The sequence below is a fragment of the Pomacea canaliculata genome, linkage group LG4 (assembly GCF_003073045.1).
Source record: "Pomacea canaliculata isolate SZHN2017 linkage group LG4, ASM307304v1, whole genome shotgun sequence".
NCBI lineage: Eukaryota > Metazoa > Mollusca > Gastropoda > Architaenioglossa > Ampullariidae > Pomacea > Pomacea canaliculata.
In genome coordinates this window covers 17,392,062-17,412,988 of record NC_037593.1, presented here as the reverse complement: position 1 = coordinate 17,412,988, position 20,927 = coordinate 17,392,062, and the positions used below count along the sequence as shown (strand labels likewise).

At 38.4% G+C, this 20,927-nt stretch overlaps 1 protein-coding gene across 3 annotated transcripts; it reads right to left on the bottom strand.

The window, feature by feature from the left end:
- Positions 1-605: 605 nt before the first annotated feature.
- On the bottom strand, positions 606-17,917 carry LOC112561378 (phosphatidylinositol 4-kinase beta-like). 3 transcript variants are annotated; one of them, XM_025233843.1, is made up of 16 exons: positions 17,770-17,917; positions 13,392-14,850; positions 12,939-13,056; positions 12,219-12,353; positions 11,727-11,839; positions 11,233-11,316; positions 9,223-9,389; positions 8,851-8,941; positions 8,473-8,612; positions 8,040-8,276; positions 7,182-7,334; positions 6,773-6,955; positions 6,170-6,435; positions 5,602-5,737; positions 5,210-5,330; positions 606-4,645 (listed from the first exon to the last, which is right to left on the bottom strand). In XM_025233843.1, exons 2-16 carry the CDS (start codon positions 14,470-14,472, stop codon positions 4,461-4,463), a joined length of 3,210 nt encoding a protein of 1,069 aa, XP_025089628.1. In that variant the 5' UTR covers positions 14,473-14,850; positions 17,770-17,917; the 3' UTR covers positions 606-4,460. The 3 variants fall into 3 exon arrangements, with proteins under 3 accessions (XP_025089628.1, XP_025089630.1, XP_025089631.1); XM_025233845.1 differs by having other exon boundaries at positions 11,275-11,316; XM_025233846.1 differs by lacking the exon at positions 11,233-11,316.
- Positions 17,918-20,927: the final 3,010 nt, after the last annotated feature.

Below are 20,927 nucleotides of genomic sequence, written 5' to 3'. Positions count from 1 at the left end.
GGAGCTCTGGACCTGACAAGCCCACGTGCTATGTGTGGACTTTTATCAAGGGCTTTTACCACGTATAAAAAGGTTATATAATGGCAGGCTATTTACCATCATGTGTTTTTATATGTAATCATTTTTTAATATATTCATTTCTTTAATTCAGATTTTTGTTGTTGGTTGTTTTGGTCTAGTGTGCATGTCTGTACAGCTGTGACACCACAGTGACAGCTCAGTTATGGGATCCACCATTGGGCTCCAGGGCAAATGCTTGTGTTCAAGCTATGGTTTTTCTCAGCCAGCCAGCATATCTAATTATGAATAAATCTTTCCCTAACTTTTTTTTCCTTCTAACACAAAATACTTCGGCTGACTCCAGATTGCCGACATCCCACCAAAAAGTGTGAAGCCCCTTGTCACAGACGTTGCTTTTTTTGGCTAGAAAGGCCCACCCTGTGTTGATTACCTTGCATATCAAGTTTATTTCTGGTCCTGTTTGTGTACAAGTCAGGGGTAGCACTCATTAAATGAATGAGAAGTAAGAGTGTGAACAAATGGCTCTAGCTGTGAACTACACATATAGGGTAACGGATATGGAATGAAAAGAAAAACACATTGAATAATGAAATATAGGACAGTTTAAAATCTTTTCCCCCCTCAAATCCAGGTTCACAATCCCTTGGCTACAAAGCAGGCAAACAAATCTGTGGATGTCATCATAGGTGAAATTTTTACACAAAAAAGGTCAAATCACAGGCACAATATTCTTACAGATCATGTTTCTACAGATGCACAGCAGTGCTGCAATATTGCTTATGTACAGCACATCAAGCTATCAAGTTCTGCTCCAAAGGCTGCACAGTGGTACAAGCTGGACAGATTTCTGGGGTGCTACAGATGAATGCAACACAGTACTGGCAAGGATAACAGTACATTCTTTACATCCTCTAATCTCTTCCATGGTACTGAAGTGACTAGAGTGAGAATGAGACAAAAATGGTAAAACAAAAAAATCATACATGGAAAACCCAACCGGCACAGACTAGAGGGGTTGTAGTTACGAAGTTGTTTCGTAACAGCAACACAGGGCAATCATAAGCAAGCGTTTTGTTACAAAAACAGTGTCCTGACCCTGTGGATGCTGCTTTACCCTTGGGGCCATATTATAAAAGTGGGAAAGATGATCAGGGATAGGGTAGCAAAGAAATATCCAAAGATCGCTGCTTTGTAATTCCAAGATGCTTACTTTTGATTTCCCCGGTCACCCAGGACAACGACTTGCCCTCACTTCATAACTACAGCCCCAGGTGCTCATAGTGAACAGAACCAGCACCAGATTGAAAAAAATGCCGCAGTTTCTCTGTCATTTGCATAATGTCTAACTGTATGGCGCAAATAAAATAGCTGAAGACTGTACAGCGCTGTCTAATAGTTATGTACAATTTGAGATGAGCTGTGGTTCCATCTTTTATGCTGACTAAATGTATGGGCATTTTTAACCATTCTTTGCTTACACCAAGCGTCCCTGCATACATTTCCCTGGAAATACTTTTCCATGTATGCGTAGTAAAACTTGGCATAAACAACTGATATTTCAAATAGCCTCCACTAAGCAGCAGTGACAGCACACGGGGTTTATATGTAATGTACAGTGTGGCAAAATACACCAGGTGTCCATCTGTATCCACAAAAACAAGGCAATAGAGTATAGCATTATCTCATGAGCTGCATCAAAATACATTTTTCGTTTGCCATAAAATTGCCAAAATATCTTAGTAAATTTGTATTTCACACAATACAGTTATACGCCAATGGCTGCAGTCAATTTTCCCCATCCACCCAGAGATGAAACAAAGAAACAAACAGGCAAACTTTTACAGAAATGTAAGTACTGAAGTGTCTCAAAAATGGGGCCTTATTTATGGCACAGTCAGAAAGTCAGAATTACCAAAAATTAAAAAAAAGCATATTTAGAACATTGCTACGCATCAACTGCATAACCTCCCCATGATGACATAAAGCATAAAGTTTTACATATAATGATGCATTTAGTTCTGTATACAAAGATCTGGAATTATCTTTTAAAAAGAGAAATATGCACATGCACTCATAGTAGCACGTGACATGGTTGGCAGATGTGGCAGTGTTATGAAACATTCATCTCTGTTGATGGAAGCATCAAGCTACAACAGCCTTTAGCATTCAAAATACAAAAGTATTAAATTTTAGGAGACAACTTCAGCCTCTTTGGTTAGGGCAGCTATTTTAAAAATTATGTGCAGTTGAATAAAGCTGCCTACTTTGGTTATTCTGTCAAATAAAACTCAAATTTGTTAATACACTGCAGTAGTTGTAACTGTCTTTGTTGTCAGCCTGTTGCAAGTAATGTTTTACAAGACGTTCGAAATACCTTCCAGATAGCAAAGTTTTAAATTTTTACAATGAGCTGATTTTTGTTAAGTGGTTTTGTATATACTTATGTATCTTGTAGTCCAACATCATCCTCAGTAAAAGAAAAACAATGTTTATGACCACAGGGGAAAGGGAAGGGAATCACACATGAATGTACATCAACACATCATTAACACTATGACATTGTTATTATCTTACACACCTATTCTTCACACCTAGAGCAATCCCATTCTAGGTGAAAAATGTGTGACCTTTTAGTTTTTATATAAAGGTAATGGGGAAGACTGACAGGTATAAGGGTAGCAAATAGGGTTCACAATAAAATGTTATCAGAATGAGTACACCATTTTAAAACTGAACACGCAGTGCCACTTGCTCACGACTACATAGATATGGTACACTAATAATGCCACATTTCTGGACATCAATGTTTTTCACTGGCACTAGAAAATCCCAACAAAACTGCTTTTTAAATAGATCCATGTATGAAGCTTCAGACCTGATTTTCAGCCTTGAAACACTAATAGAGGGGAAAGGATGGCAACTGCAAAATAAATTTCATTATAATCCATGGAAACTTTCTTCTATTACTCTAGGAACTGAAAACCAAGCTATAAAATTTTATTGAATTACTTATGCACCCCCCCATTTTTTTTTTTTTTTTTTTGGTTGTTGTGGTTGAGATTTTCAATTCACTTTTCATTCACATTTATTCCTGAGGGCACACCAAATGTTTGTCTTATAACTGAATATTTGGCAGGAAACCTCTAGAAATTACAAAAAGCACCCCACAAAAGCTTAGTAAATTCACATCTGCCCGTAAAACTTTTGTATATTAACCAGGAGGTGAGGAGAGTAATAGAGCTGATCACAGCAGGAATTTTCAGGGTTTCTGTATGGAGAGTGCAATCAATGATGGACCCAACAACACTCTGTTGCAAATTTCTGGAGGGAAATATTTAAGTCACTTTCCATGTTAAAAATTTTCTTGGAATATCTATATCACCTTCCATGATGCCACAAGCTGTATCCTTGAATTATCAATAATTTCTTCTTACATGTGTTGCCTCTCTTTAGTCCCTGATCTAGGTGAACTCCAAATACAGAAAAATGGTAGCAATTTTAAATAAATACATCCCTTGAAGAGCAAGCTATCTTCTTAAAACGCATGGCTCTGAAGATGTGCAGTCAGGTTTTTTCCCCTTTAAGTAGAACGCAAAGATCAACAGACACATCTCACCTGTGCTAGCCTGACGATAACAGTCAACAGGCTCTGCACCAACTGCTGAAACCTGGAAAGTAACTGCTCAGTTCCCAACCATCTAACCTGAATATGGAGAACTGATAAATATCAGAGATCTGTGTATCACAATCCTTTGTTCTGCTGTCAAGTTCCCTTTTCATAGAGGCTAAGCAAGTAGTGTCTGTGAAGTTACCACCTCCTGGCTGTGGGATGACTAGTGTGTGCAGTAACATCACATGCTGTACACCACAAATTACAGTCTGTTCTTGAGATCTTGACGGAATAATAAAATCATTAATAAGCAATGTTATGTAGACAAGGTGACACCAGAATCAAAAGGCTGACCGTTGTTATGTACCCTTTTGTACAATGTGAGCCACCATCCTCTCACTGCTGAATTCCTCTCTTATCTGATGCAGAAGCAGCAGATTAGCCACTCCAACAAGTGTTTTATATGATCTAGTAGCTGAACTTCCTTCAAGCACACAGGCCTGTGTTTTCTAGTTTCAAGGACCGCAAAATACAGGCACGGTGCCAGCTGGATTCTCTCTCCTCAAAACCTTAACAAGCAGGTGCCATGCGATCACTTCTGTGAAGCTGCATGTGGATGATGAGGACTCCATACCCTGCTGGTCAGTTGTTACATAAGGCACCACTTCCCATCATCTCCTCTCTGCATGCTGGTGCAGCTCTGTTTTATTCACAGAAATGGGACCTACCAACGTTTTTCATCTAAATGAAGGGCCAGACAGTCAACCCCAGACCCTACAAACAAGATTTAATGAGATGTCTACTAGCTTCTGACACAGGTGATGCCAACTCAAAGGATGCCATTGGTGAGGTATTGGAAGCCATCATAGAGCTTGGTGGTGAGGGAGTGAAGGGAGGACTCCACCAGGTTATCCACCAACAACTGCAGTTGCTCCTCTGTCATGTTCATGTGGAAGCGCTCACGGAGTGCCCGTACTGTGCTCACCCCTTTGCTGAAGCACGGCAACTGGGAACCTGAAATGGTCAAAGGTACACAAGTAAGGGCCTGCCTATGACAACTGTCATGACAACAAGACAATGTGTAAACTGGGTAAGAACATGCGTGGTTCCAAGGACACTCAAATCCACTCATGAAGAGCAGTGCAGCATGTGCAAACTAGTCCACCGAATATGCTGTAGGTAAATTGTTTCCTTTGCCTATATACGAATAATATGCCACAGAATGTAATCTCAGTGTTATCTATGGTATCTTACAAAAATGAGTGCATAAAAGGAATGTATTAAGTGAATTTAGAAATACATGACCCACATCTTCAAGTTTGCGGATCTGGCATTTATGCTGGTTTACGAAGCTGTGATAGCTAAGAGGAAGCTAGGAATAATAATTCCTCTAGCTTCCTAATTCTGCCAAATCACTCAGAAGGCTAAATACATGACTGAAGGTTCCCCCCTTCCCCTTTCAACCTCTGATATCATTCACTGGGAAAACACTTTTCATGAGACTGTTAAAGTACAAATTACAGGCAAAAACAGCTGCAAAAACCATGGTTAAGAAAGCAAACAAAAAAAGACATCTACCTGTCTGCATAATCTCAACAATAGGCATAATCTTATCCATATGTTTGCGGGAGGCCACAAAGCCTTGCAGCATGAGGATCTTGAAGTACTCAAACATGTCACTGCCTTGTCCTCCCATTACCTGCAGCAAGAAATACAGTTGTGAGGCACCAACGAATCATATGACCCACACCTGTTTCTCTTTACTGTTCTCCAAACAGACACGTGACTATTATTTATAAGTTTTAAAAGAAACTTATTAATCTATACCATCAAATATGAATGCCACAGCTTACCTCTTATCAAACAAATTCATTTTACCAAACACTGGACATTATAAAAATTATCTTCCCATTTCCTCAAACAAATTTCTCTTGACACCTTGAAAATAATCTCTTTAGCAGACTACACACCTCAACAAACTCGTGTGTTAGCTTGAAGGGTGAATTCTCAAAGCCTAGGTTCTTCCCTGGTGAAGTTGAGAGGATAAAGCCAAAGTCAATATGAATGATGTGACCATCAGCATCCAGAAGAATGTTTCCATTATGCCTGTTAAGTACAATGTCAGTTTAGTGTAAAGTGCCTACATGGCTGTCAAGTACAATGTACATTTACTGTAAAAAGTCTAAATGGCTGTGAAGCTCATATCAATGGCATCTAGCTAATCAGGGGTTGGTCAAAATACAAGCTGAAATGTAAAGCAGTAACAAGTGACTTTACCAAATAAAATACTTGGTAGCATTTGGATACCCAATCACTGATTTTTTTGCCTTCAGGGGTGGGGTGAAAAAAAAATTAATGAGACCATAAGTCCTTACTATACACATTTTATAAATTGTTTGAAAATAACTTGAAATGGCCTTCTGGCAAAAATGAGGTCAATAAATGCCCCAAAACTTTTCCAGACTTCATTTATCTTTTAACTACCAATAGCTCTTAATGAAAGATGCACTGATTTCATCTGCCCAATTATAATCTCACCTGTCTTTCACCTGCATCAGGTAGCAAACCAGACAATAGCCTGCACAGCTCTGCACAAAGTTTTTCTGGGCTGTCAGAAATTCCTCGCTGTTGATAGGGCCAAATTCCTGCTCAAAGTAATCCAGCAGGGAGCACTTGCTGTGTTTTTTAATTTGGTGTAGTGAGACTGCATTCAACACAGGCTGAATCATTCCACTGTCATTGGATGTCACTACTATTTTATAGGGGCGAATCCAAAGCGGTACATGTTCCATTTCCCAGATGGTCTGGTGGAGAAAAAAAAGTCTCCATGCTCATTTAGTAGGCATACGGCCAGAAAAAATTACTAGCTTACCAGAAGTTTGAGCAGTCAGAGAACAGAGTCTACAAAGTCAAATAAATTGCAATGTGACAAAAATGATCTCCCAACCTCACCCAAACTTAAAAAAAAAAAAAAATGCAAAACAGGTGGCAAGTGAGAGAGAGAAAAAAGAGAAGCGTCAGGTGCCAACAACTACCTTTCTTAGTCTCGCTCTCCACATTCTACCTTTTCCCAATTTTTCTTTGCTATCTGTTACAAAAGATCAGAAGGACAAACAGAGAAAAAGCAAAGCTACAACAAACCTGCAACTGCTTGAGAACTTGATAGACCATAAGTTCCTGTCGAAGATCATCTCCACACTTAACAATCACTGAAAGCAGCGACCAATGAGGTAGATGCCCATAGGGTGAAGATTCTCGGATACGCTCTACTTTGTCCTCCCATGGCTCTTTCAATGCAGCAGCTGATGGATCCTCAGGATCCCGCTGAAATTTATTGAAAATAACTATGTAATGACTAAATGCAGGTGTTAGATTTTCATTCTTGCTGAAATTCTGGGACTTAATCTTTGTCAAGTCTTCTTTACTTCTATATTTCAAAAAGGGTGAGGACAGTGGGTTTACTGAAAGATAGCATCATATATGGAGATCATAAATGTCAACATGGGTGGGTGAGTGTAAGTGTGTGTGATTGGGAAAGAAAATCTCTCACCTCAAACTTCTTCTTAGGGGCAGAGATGTTTTCAGACAGTCGACGCCTGATGTCCCCTGCAGCAATGTAGATAGGGTCTTTGCTGTCAGCACTGGCAGAGCTTTCTGTGGAGATCTGGGAGATGGTGTCGCTAGAGCGGCATTTGAGCGCCAGCTGCAAGATGGGTCATGGCATGCTTCAAATACTGAACACATTTTTAAGGCACGGAAGACATGGCTTTAGAAAACGAGAATTAAAATTTTCTAAAAAGGATGAGATGCTATGACATTAAAGCAAAGAGTAGCTGATCGAATAAAATGAAGCACACAAGGAGCACTGTAGTAACTGATGAATGATTCCATTGAAAAAGGATGAAAATTTTTCACATGCAAGGGAAGAGCTAAAAAAATGAAAAGAGCTAATTAGCATCACGGAGATAACACTAAAGGGATCAGCATACAAAGCATGTGAAATTTTGTAAATACTAATTTTCACACTTATCAAAGACCAGTGTTAATAACACATTTCTGTTGCATTCTATTCCCTTTACTTTCACTTCCTGCAGCTTTGATATGGTTCATCAAAAGTACCCTAATGTTTGACAGATGAAATGGCTGATATGGCACACCACAAAGGCCTTTGAAAGTTGCAAAATTTCATGAACAAGTTAACCAAGAGATTTCCAGCGAATAAGAAAAATGTTCAGAGAAAAACAAATAGAGACAGGGATAAATAAAGGGAGGGAAAAAACTCTTCTTAAAAATGAGCGCAAAAGGTAGATAAAGTGGAGGGAGAGACAAGGAGCATTAGAATGGAGACCAGCAGATATCAGGACCAAGAGGAGGGAAAGAGTGGGTATAAAGTGGCCCAACTGCTCACAGTCATAATGTCATCATCCTCTTGCGACCAGCAGTCCGCATCATCAAAGTCTGTAGTGCTGCCATAAACACTGAACTCTGACCGCAGTGCTACAGTGGCAGCCTGATGATGGTTGATGTGGGACAAGTCCTCCTCTGAACGAGTGAAACGCAAGGTGTTGTCCAGCATTTTACTTGGAAGACAGCTTGTCAAAGGGTTTTCACACTCAAGTACCTCCACATACACCATGTATGGAGCCTGTAAACATGTATACAGCCATCAATGCAAATTTTCATAAATATCTCAAAGCTGAAAAAGGAAAAAAAATATGGGCTTACTAGCTTTAAGCAAATAATTATGTAGAAAACTTTTGAATGAAAAAAAAAGAAGTAAAGATTACAGCAGATTCATGTTCCTAAATTAAACTTATACCAGAGAAGTGAACAAAACTTACTTTTTCTTTAGAATTGAGGACAACTGCTTGAGTGTGAGGAATGCGAACCACATGATGGTTACAGTTGTCTGCCACTGGCAGCCAAACTCGTGCTGGTAGATTCAAGTTGAGCATGGCTAACTCTGCTATTAGCCTTGAAGCTGTAGGAAAGATAGATAATTGTAAGCATTCTCAACTTTTGACCAAGTCAATTTTAACAGTATCGCTATCCCTTCAACCACAAAACAAGAACATGCACACATCCATGTATATTTCATAAATGTGTATACCTAAATCACTCTTTCACTCTTACATGATGACATGACCGTGCATTTAATGCGCACACACACACGCTAATTCCCAATCCAATAAATAACAGAAGGAAAAAAAGTGTCTCACTTCTTAACTCTTTGGTGGGTAGAGCCTGCAGCCTTTTGCCAATGTTCATTAAAGCCTCTACAAATTCCACCTCAGGTTGTAATCTGGGGGCCTGAAAAATTACAAACCACTCAAACCATGAAACTCTCTTCTCAAAAACCTCTTAGAATTTACACATAATGAATCCCATATTTTGTGACCATCACTGTCACTGGTTATTCGGTGGCATTATCAGCCCATCTTTCTTGAAACAGAAAAAAACTAAACAGCTGTTTATACTAATACTGTGAAAGAGCTGCATCCCTCTTCTTTCTGCTATACAGTTTGACCAAACATGAATAATTAAATTGATGACCACAACATTCTGAACTGTAAAGAGTTAAGCATGCTTACATTGCACTGACACACTGTCTGTCGGCCAGTTAGATCATTGAGCAGTGCCTCAGAGCTTAACATGCATCTGCACCCATTGTCAAATGCCCGACCTGAGGCCAAGTCGCCAGCAGTAGATCCTGGTGTCTGCAGAGTGGAGACACTCTCACTGTGCTTCATGAGCAGGCCTGGTGAGATGACAATATCATCATGTGTGTTTTAATAGATATAAAATCACACGTGTTATAAGGTATAAAATCTTTTCTCTGTGGTGGTGTTATATATTTTCCTTTATGGGGAATTAGGGGGATGATGGTTCAAAATTAACTACTATGGAGGGTGGGGAGAAGTAAATGTTGGAAGAACAAAGTTAAAACAACACTCTGAGTAAATTGGTGTTTTCTTGAATACACAATAATGCAAAATGCAACAAGTAGAAGTAAAATGAATCCATTACCAATCCTGCATAAAATGAAGTTCTCTCACCCTTCAAAATATATATATCACACAATCCTTCACTCTCACATGATTATTTAACCAGATTCATTAAAAGGTCATTAATTACAAAAAAATAAGCGCATAAAATGATTCAAATAAAAAATGTCCATCTGAAAAAAGAACAAATACAAGAAGCTGGCAAAAAGAAACAAGATTTAGCAGTACAGGTGGTGATTTCAATAAAGCTCTCACAAGAAAACACTCAAATATCTGTGCAAGTTAAATTTGTTACTGTACTTTTAAGAATGTAAATATAAACAAACAAAAGCATATAATGCCTAAACTTTTCCTAATTTCCAAGGATAATTTAAAAAGCGATGCACACAAATCAAAAGTTTTAATACTTTTTAAAATTAAAATATATTAAGACCTGAATCGCATTTTTCTAAAAATGCAGTCTCTTTCATATTATTAAAAAAAAAAAATGCCACATTTAATTCCAAGCAACAAACTGCTTTTCACACCAATGAACACACACATCAAACACACGAGTAGAGCTAGGTAACAGATTTTCAGGTTAGAAATCTCTCATCCTGCAAGCAAATCAATTCTTGATTTATGAACAGAATTTACAACAGTTTATGCAGCAGTTGTGCAGCTTGTTTGGAAATGGGTAAGTCAGGCTTGATGTCTGGCTTGTCAATAACTGCTGTTTCCAAAACACTTCCCTGCAGAAAGCAGGATGCATTTAAAGGGAATGTGCTGCAGTAGCAAATTTTCCTCCAGGTTAGTTTTCTGTCATGTCAGCAGTGACATCCTGGTCAGCTTTATTTTATGTCAGCAAGTGACACGCAAGAAAGTCAACCAACAGACTATGCATATGCTTTTTCCTTCAGTGCAGGGCAAAAAAGCCACCAGAGGGAAAAATACTTTTATATATAAACATATGCAGGCAAATGTGATGGCCTAAAACTGATGTTGAATGATTATGTAACAGTTTATGATCGACATACTTCTCACTTCCTTTTGCATTCCATTTATATTACCAAGTGCAGCCATTAGTATAATTGAAAATTTGTATAAGGAAATTAACTTTGACTACTTGCATGGGAATCCCAAAAGACCTTGACCTGCATGTCAGAATGGTTTTAGCTTTCAGTCTATACTGTAAAACCAATGCTAGCAAATAATGCAGAAGCACCAACCCGAACAAAATAAAATGACCTGAAGGTGTAAAGAAGAGCATACTATTTAAAGAAAATGCATTTCTTGAGTAGCTGCAGTCAGTTAAATTTGGAAAACCAATGAAAATAAATGTGATTCTACAAGTAACACAATAGTTTATGCAAACCCCTAAAAAAAGCCTCAACCCAAGCAAAAGGATAAAATAAAAAGCCCCGTTAACATTTCAGGTGAATCTACATAACTTTGCTAGGAATGATTGAGAAAAGGCAAAATTCTTGAAACTTTTGCCAAAGGATGATAAGTTATCCCCAAGCTATATTTTTAAAAATTACAGATAAAAGAATCTGCCATCAAGCAATAAATTAGTAAATCAGCCACAAAAGCAACTAAAAATAAAATGCTGCCTACAGTCTATCCTCCCTTCACTAGTTGAAAGTTTGGACATCTTGCCTCGTGTAGGTGCTTCAGGCATTGTGGCCAGTAGCATGGAATCTGGCAAAGTGCACAGTTACTTGAAAGTAAAGTCTCTGTAAACCAGCTGATTGCTAAATTCCTGCTCAGTTATCCCTCTTTGCTTTAAAAAGAAAATGCGATGGGACTATCTCATGGATGGAAATTGCAACATGTCAGTTCTTGTACAAGGTGAAGAAGTGTACATAGTTTCTCTTTTTAATATGAAAGGTACTCAACCCAATCTGCCCTTTCTCTCTGCCTCCCTCCACATATATGCCCCCAAAATACATAAATTAAAATAAAGCTGAATAATAGTTTATAAATGTGAAACCTTTTCTGTATCAGAATCAGTCTAAACTCTAAAAAGTTTGAACTATGTTGATGTTATCAACTAAAGAAGTAAACTGCTGATGACTTCAAGAATAAATAGAAAAAAAAAACAAACTTACCCGTTGCCTCAGATCTTGATCGATGATGTGTCTTCTTCATGCCAGACAAGCCAGGAGGATTTGGGGAGTTAGGACTAGGAAGATTACTGTGAACTTTAGGTGTTAAAGAAGGCCTATCAAGAAAATAAAAGCAAAGCAAAGAATTCTTTTACAAGCTGTATAGAAAACACACACCTAGTCTCGCTATGGAATTTTCACTTATTACAAAGCTTCTCTTAACTCATTTGTCCAATTTATCTCATATTCCAAGTTTTCTTGACAAATAAAATATCTTTGATAATGTACAGTCTGACTTAATGAAAAAAGATACGAGATATTAAGTGCAATTTAAATATTTTAAAAAGTTCTCTCTCTCTCTCACACACACAGACGTCTTAGTCAAATGACAACCAAACCACCACCTGGTATAAAAAGTCTAACCCACTTATAGTCCCTTACAAACATCAGCTCTGCATCTATTTGTAAACTAAGGAGAGAATAAAATTCTCAAACCCGAGTTCTTCGTTGAGAAGCATGTTTTTTAACTTGACGCCTTGCGAGTTCTTCCAGTTAGGTTTCAGAACATCTGCTGAAAAAGCACTAAGCAGCCATGCCGCATTGACAGAAAATACCACGTCACTACGGCATCTGCAAATGAATAGACAAACAGTGAACAAACTGTGAACAGACTTCCTTCAATCTTGTGCATAAACATTACAATGATCCTCTACAAAAGCTAGAACTATACAATCGCAAAGCAGACAGACAAGTGGTTACAGTACTGTCATCCAAAACCCAGAGGACCATCAAATAACAGCCACATTGTGCAGCCAACTTTGCCCAACTCACCCAGCTATTGGGAATGGATTATGTGAACCCATAAAGGGTTTAGGAAAGGTAAAGCAGTGAGAGGGAGGGGATATGGACACTGTCCACACAAAAAAGTTTTTAACACCTTATCCCATCCCACTGAAAAGACTTTAAAAAAATGGTTAAGGGACAACCTTTGCTTGTAGAAACATAGTTACATGTACCTGTTAAAAGAATACATTTTCTAAACTATGAAAAATTATACTAGAGATTTAATCTGCATAATGCTTAGATACACCTTCCTATAAGTGATGACACAACTAAAGCGAAAAATCTTTAAGCAGTGTCTAGATACATACAAATAACAGAATAACAAGTTATGTCCATGTTAAAGTTATGTAGCACATAACAACTAACTCATACCTGTGTAGCAAGTAGGGGTGCACAGCTTCTGCCACATCATGCATATGAATGTACATGTTGAGAAGTTGTGGCAGGTAGAAATCTACATCGTCTTCTGTGAAGCTGAACATACGATTTCCTAAAAAGCAAAGGACTCAGTGGTTTAAAATGTAGTCCAGCTTGTTCTCTAAATGCCAAGCAAATTCTGCTTGTGACAGTGACTGATTTCTAAAGAGTGAATTATTGTTGTTATTAATGTCATTGACTATTGTCATCTTCATTTGCAGCAGTATTCATACTTTCTAGGCTTTTCCTTTATGCACGTCTGTGTGGGTATACAGAAATGCACCAATACAAATGTCAACCACAACTTTACACACCAATGTTTAAACATGTTTATGTACATGTGCACATTCTATTTTAATCACTTTCTGAATCTTGTTACAAACAAAAGAAAAAATCCAAATGACCTACCAAGGTAAGTCTGCACACCAGGCTCTTTGGAGTTGAAGAGATATGATATTGCAATGGACATGTCAAACAGTTTTGACTCAAACAGTCTCAGCAGCCAGGACTGCCGAGGTGGGGGTATCCTACTTCTGCCACTACGTCCAACAGCAGAAGAAGGTCCCTCTGACATATCACAGTTATCTTTTAATCTGCGCTCCCTCAGTGAAAAGCGAAATGGTCTTGGCAGGCAAAGAGGCCTTTTGGGAACACTGTTAGGCATGATGGGCTCTGGCCCCAACTCATCATCCTCCCCACTTCTTGTCTGATCACAGACCTCAGAATCTGACTCTGATGCTGCCACTTGTGAGCTACTTGACTGAGCTCCTTCCCTCCCATCTTCAACAGCTGCAGTGTCCATGTTACACACTTCTTCACTGCATGCTTTGCTAATGAGTGATTGGTCAGACTGGTGTCCACAAGAACGCTCTACTTCTGCATGGATGTTGGACAAGATGCCTGATTTTTTAAACTGTGAGAGAATGTCATTGCTGGTTTGCTCCAAGATGGAGTAGGATAAGCTGTGCTCTAACAGGTGAGGTACTGTGCACAAGTGCTCCTCCCTGGATTGAGATGTGTCCTCTATAGGGTGGTGAGCATGAGAGGTCATCATTTTGTCCTTTGACCTATGGCAATGCCCCCCTCCCCTGCCCTTCAGTTTGCCACTAGAAGTGCAGTCACTAACGCTCACAATGCTGTTCACATGGCCTGTGGACAAGTCAACCCCAGTCTCACAACCATCATTGGCTTCTTCAGGTTCCTTCTCATTCTCACCCCTACCAACCTCTCCATTGGCAACAGTCACCTTTGTTCCCTCCATCAGCTGACTAACATATTCACATGAACAGGTAACAAATGGATCTGGTGCTAGATCTCCAAAGGCTATTACTAACTCTGGATTGACAGCATAGTTTCCATTGACTTCAAATTTCCCATGTTCTTGGGGGTCCTCAAGAGTCTGCATGCTTGGTCCTGAAATAGCACGTGTTGGTCCCCTGTGCACTCGAACATCATTCACACTGCACCTGCTCTTCATCCAGGTTGCCATTCCAGGAAAGGCCTGGCAAGTAGGGCTTTTCACAGTTGACCATAGCTATCCACAACAGGTGGAGAATTCCAGAACTCTACCTTTCTATAATTCTGCTTTTCTGAACATAAAATTGGCAGCTTTGGACTTTTTTTTGTGTAATCTGAACTTCTCTAATTTAAATAGCAGTATAGTAGTCATACTGTATGAATATTATGCTTATAGGAATTATTAATATAGGAATAAAATGCTTCGTGTCCTGTATTTCATGATGACTCAAACCAGTGAAACAAGATGCCAGAAATCTGGGATGATCCTGCAACAGTGGTTGAAGACTAGCAGAATGATGGCTTTCTGTGATGATGCTTGAGTGGGTCAGCATAACAGCTCTAACAAAACCTGAAAAAAATTAAGAGAAAAAGAAAATAATTTATTTGGTACTACTATGGATAACAAAAACACATCAGAGAGAGAAAATGAAAAAAAAATGCATGCTGTTTGAACATAAGCAGATCTGTTATGAAAGGAGAAGTGTGTGCAGACTTACTATACTTGAGGTTTGGGGCATGTGCTGCTTTGTTTTGAGTTGTTACAAAAACTTGTAAATATATTGCAAAAATAGACTTGCTGTATACCAAACTAAAATAAAAATAAATGAATATCTATGATGTTAAAAAGAAAAAGCTGAAGGAATCCCAGAAATTGAAATATCTTTAATTCAATTATAAACAATAATTGTTAGAATGGTCTGCTAAATGCCAATGATCAACACTACAAAGAAGGATTTTTTTTTTTTTTGCACTGAGACAATACATTTTAGATATATAAATCTTAACATAATGTACATTCAATTCTCCTTATAATACTACAATTATATTAAATTCTAATAACATTCGCCTAATATATTGCTCTTTGAATGTGTAACTATTTTTCTAACCTCCGCTGCTTTATTTTGGATTATGACACAAAAACTTTCTTTTCAAATGCAAAATGATGACAAAAATGGCCTAAGTCCTATAAATGCAACCACAATGAAATTTCTTTTTGTAAAAATTAATGCAAGATGCATTATCTGAGACTGGCAATTATAAAAAGTAAACAAGAATTTAACTTTCATATCTTTGTCACAAACAGTGGTTGCATTGTTTAGAGAAATAAAACTATGTTATCCTCTTCCACATTCTCTTCACCAGAGACAACAAAAGAATTGATACCTGAATAAAAACTTTCAGATTCAAAATCAGACACTTTTTTTTACTAGATCTGAAATTGAAATCAAAGAGCCGCTCGCAACCAATGTGTTCACGTAGTAAAAACAAAAAGATAAAAAACTTTGCAATCCTTTGTGTCATCTTTCTCTTTGTTTTAAACACAAATTATTTTTAAAATGTTACTTCAGTATAATTACACCAATTTTTAGTCATTTTTAAGTACTCCTAAAATAATAAAATAAGTTTTAACATAAAGATTAGTTAATCAATCAGCTACAACTTAGAGTAAGAATGAAACATAAAAATAAAAGGAGGAGAAGAGAGAGGAAGATGACCGAGAGAACAGGGTCTTGGGGATGGAGGCAACAGAGAGTAAAACAAAGAAAATATGTCAAAATAATCAAGTTGACATCTTGTGTGATGATTTGTGTTGAAAAAAAAGGAGACAAAGTAGTTCTTGCACATATGTCTCACAACTAAGTCAACACATGCATGGAACTTTGCTTAACACCTGGAAAACACCTGAACAGTCCGACACTGTACACAAGTAAAACCTCTTATAAGCACTTTCTTACTCATGTAGGAAAAGAGGTTCCTTTGACATTCTGCACCTGCTCTGCACTTCAATTACAATCTCACACGGTGTTTGCTATCCAGAAAATGTAAGGGGTTTTCAAAAAAAAATTGGGGGGGTTTTCAGACCATCATATATAAATGGTGAGGATTTTAGAGAGGTTTTAGCTCCAGGAAAAAAGTACACATCAAGGTACACAATTTCTTTTTTTCATCCTTTTCAGTCTCTTCTGGAAAGTTGTCCAGCAATTCAGTGTTTGTCCTCCTTTTTTTAAAAGCATAAAATATCTGAGGCACGCATTTCCATATATGTTGTGGCACAAATTAAATGGATTAACTTCATTAATGCTACTCTTTCTTCTCTTTCCCCACACAAAAGAAAAAAAAAACCACACCACACTCTCAAGCAATCACATAAACATCACATACAGAGTTACTCATCTTACAGTGCCTGTGACTAAAGGCTTAATCTGAAAAATTAAGTGTTCAGCCTTAAGGACACACAGGCTTGCTTGAAGCTGGAAGGGGATAGATAACTGCAGTCCTCACTTTGCCTAGTCTGCAACCCTATGACTATGAGTCACTTTTAGAGAGTAGATGTTCATAAGGACAATTAAGTTTAAATTAATTTTATAAATTTAGTCTCATTTAAGCTAAATGGAAATCTTTGCAGTGGAACTCAGATGACTAGCTCTCACTCTTGCTCTTTAACAAAGAATAATAATGACAGTCTTTCCTGAACTTGCACAACCTCCACTACCACAATTTGGTTCTTTTTTTCCAGAAAGTCTTCAAAGTTACTTTAGTTACTTTATTTACATTATGTGAAAACTCACATAATATGTAGTTACAGAAATGAAGTAAATTTTTATGCATTTAATTTTAAAATTATTCCTCTAGTTAGAAGTGGTAGAAAGTAAATATCCATATAAACAAGTAAGCACGTACTGCCACTATAGTGAAGATGATGCCAAATTAGATCTTGCAGTCCACAGAAATATTTACAATTAAAAGTTTTCGCCTGCTTCCTGGCTAAATTGAGCCCTTTTAATTGTTCTGTATCTTCCTTTTTCTCTCTTTGTAAATGTGTGCAAAGGACAGACGTTTTACTCTGCTCATTAAAAGAGAATAAGAGGTTTTTTGGGGTTTTTTTTATATATTATTTTATCTCCCTCAGTCGCTTTGTTGCTGGGACCAAATGTTGGAGACGAGCGTACTGTTTACTAACGGCGAGTTGCATCTTAGAGTAAAAATAACAAATTTTTAGATGTCAGCTATGTAGGTTTTGCCAGTAATATGAATACACGATTTCATAGAATAACAAGATCAACTAGAAAGGGTTAGTCTAATAAACTTGATGCACAAACGTTTAAAAAAAGACAAGACATACTGGCAACATTATAGCAGAAGTATTTGTAAGCGAAGTACAAAAAAATAAAGCCACGAAAATAGTACGAGAAAGTGAAAGGTAAAACATAAAGATTCCAACCAAAAAGAATTACCTAGTAACGAATAAAGATGTTATTCTACATACCCTCTACTACTTGGAAGACACCTCTACCGCTTTGAAACAGTTACTAAATGGCGTTGATGATGTTTTAGTTTGTACAACACAAATGGAGCGTCAGCCATATTGCACGAACGGCCTCGTTTTCGAATTGTTTCCCTTGACCTTTAAGTTGAGGGGTCGGGCTGGGGGGGGGGGCGGTCATTGATCATGCATCAGCCTCATGGAAGTGCGCGTTTTTTTAATTCCTTACAGAAAGAAATAGAGAGAGAGAGAACATCTGTGCGAAAAGGTATATTAGAGTCCACTGTGGAGTTGGTCGGTTCCATCTATACCTACATGTTGTGGTGTATGTAGATTGTAGCACTTAGTGTAATGAGTTGTCTTTCTTTGTAGAGAGTCGATCGACGTCGAACGGTACCAGGACTGTTCCTTGTGTACTAAGTAATTATGCCTTGTTTGTAGAGAATCGGCGTGCGTAATAGCCAGCCTTGAACTGCCCACCCTCGGCTACTGCATGGCTACTGGGTCTATTGTTACATCCGAAGTTGCCTGAGCCACTTGGGGAAACAATTACCAGACAGGGAGGGGTGGGTGTGTCCAGTTGCGCCACGTGGACTGGGAAAGGCGGTGGATGGTTCTGGAATGCTCGAGGGTAGAGAGGATAAGTAGTGTAACTTACAGAGGAGAGGGGGTTTTGGATTTGGAAGTGAGATTGGAGAGACGGCAGGCCAGCCGCAGAGTGAAACTGAATAAAAACTACGTTATGCGACAATCTCGATATTGTTGTTTTCTTGTACGACTAGTCCACCCCTATACGTAGCCACCATGCAGAGACTGACGTTTTGATTGTATTCAACATATGTATAAGTATGCACTCAACTCTCTATGTATATTACTGGCACATGAGCAACTGTAAATCTTTGCCTGCAATTGATATATAGGCATCATATATAGCTATATAGTGTACTTGCTCGAGAATCTGATGGAGGAGCAAAAATGAATGCCAGCGCGTTTACATATACTTTTGACACGGATCGATCGGGGTCTCCCTATATATATTATATGCGTATTTAGGAGCGGTCGTTTATGAATAATCGATCAGTTTGAGACAGCCTGTCTAGATATATATATAATCACGAAAGCAGACACGGACGCAACTCTCAATTACGGTACAACGCCACTGAAAGAATGTTTTCAAACCACTTAGTCGATTTATCTTAATTAATGGCGTAATATTTGATTGATTAATGATTATCTTCCGACAGTTCACATAAAAGGGAGAATTTTGTAAAATCCTTTGAAAAAGATCTTGCACAACTCTATTTATTTGATCTTTGTTGATTTTGTTTTTTGAACATTTTTTGCTTTTATTAAGAAAAAATATGCACTGAAGTGAAAAGTTCATTTTATTAATTGTTTGTTCAGTCGAGCTTGCTCACATCTAAAATCCGCTACAGGTTGATGGCCGAAACTTCAATGGATACATATAGTTTTAGTCGACAGGTTGGAATTATACTCCACGGAAAAACCAATGAGACGAACCAGAGATACCGCATTGATCTTTCGTACATTCTCTGGATAAATTATTCAATTCTCGCAAGACCACAGACTTACAGATCAAAGAATTTAAGTCTGTGAACAAGACAAGAACCTAAACTCTTCTTTACAAGTATGTCAAAGTCCGGAAAGAGTGCTTTCCCTTCGTCTTCGTCTGATTTGTGTTCCTGCCCCTGGGTATTCAATGTGTACAAGTTCAGTCAGAGATGGCATAAATATATCATCCAATACTGAAAATTCTATAATTATGCTCATTGTCACTATGCATGTATTGACTAAACAGATGACTAAAAATAAAAGGAGGCGTGGTTTGGATATTACTCGGCAATATTGAAATTTAGGCTTATATATATATAGTTGCCATAGGCTTGATATTAATCCCGAACGTCTAAAAGCGTATTTAAAGGAAGACAGGCAGAAAATCTGGCGTGCATGTGAAAGGAGTAAGTCCAGTGCTGGTAGGTCGCATTAACTCTATGCAAACAACAGTTTGTCCTCCCTTACCCCCCCCTTCCCCACCTAACTGTTTACCTCCCTTTGTAGCCGAAAGCCCAAGGGGCCTCGCCAAATGCAACAAAAGCTCTGCATTACACAGGACTTCAAAATGTCATACGTGGGGAGTGAGGGGATGAGAGAAGCATTCTTCTGTGCAAACACAGGAATCTTCTCAGTACCTGTAAGATCAATGCCATGATGAAGTGCTTTCTGGTAACGATTTTAGTGGAAAATATATTAAAAAGCGCGCTCGCGCACACACACACACACAAGAGAAAGGGGATAAGAGAATAGGATTTCTTAGCTTGAAGGTGACACCGTTGATGATTATTATCTAAGAACTGTTTAAGCCTATAGAAAACACTCCACTTTCAAGATTTGACAGCCAGTTAACTCTGTAACCATTGTTTGGGAGAAACTGTTTGGTCAGGTGCACGATTGCAATTCTCGGTATGTATGCGCAGTCCTCGTGGACCGCATTCCACGCAGTCCATTACGGGTAAGAATCGAGCAGATTCATGACGAGGTTAAGCAAATAATAATAGTAAGAAGAAACTACCCGCGGTAAGACAGGTTTTACATATAACTTTCTCTATTTTGTATCAACTCTCACGTTCCAGTCAGCTTAGCAGAATACCAGCGCAAAAGACATCCTTGCACACGCATACACACTGGAGCAGGTTTGGAGGAAGACTATAGGATACGGACAAAACCATGCAGGCAGGAGTGAAAGAAGAACACAAGCCGTGGAGCGACACCAGAGAGTATCTGACGACACTTTGCCCTCTCAGTCTCAAATGACCGGCCAGCTGGGAGATCCACTTGATTTTACTTCTGACCCCTTCGTTGCCAGACGTCGACAAACATGCACGTCTCCTGGCAAGACTGAAACTTCAAACTGATCTTTCCAACGTTGTATTATGAGCCGTTACAAATGGTGCACGCATTGTTTTCCAACACAACACGCTATTTCTGCTCTACCTGCGTGCGCGCGCACACACACACTGGTAGTGTTTAATTGTTGTATTTTTTAAAAGTCCTATTGATTTGTTTGTAACTCACAAAGCATTCTGGGCGGAGTCTGTTTTTCGCACATACCTACCTCCATAAAATGGAGGGGGCGTCTTGGC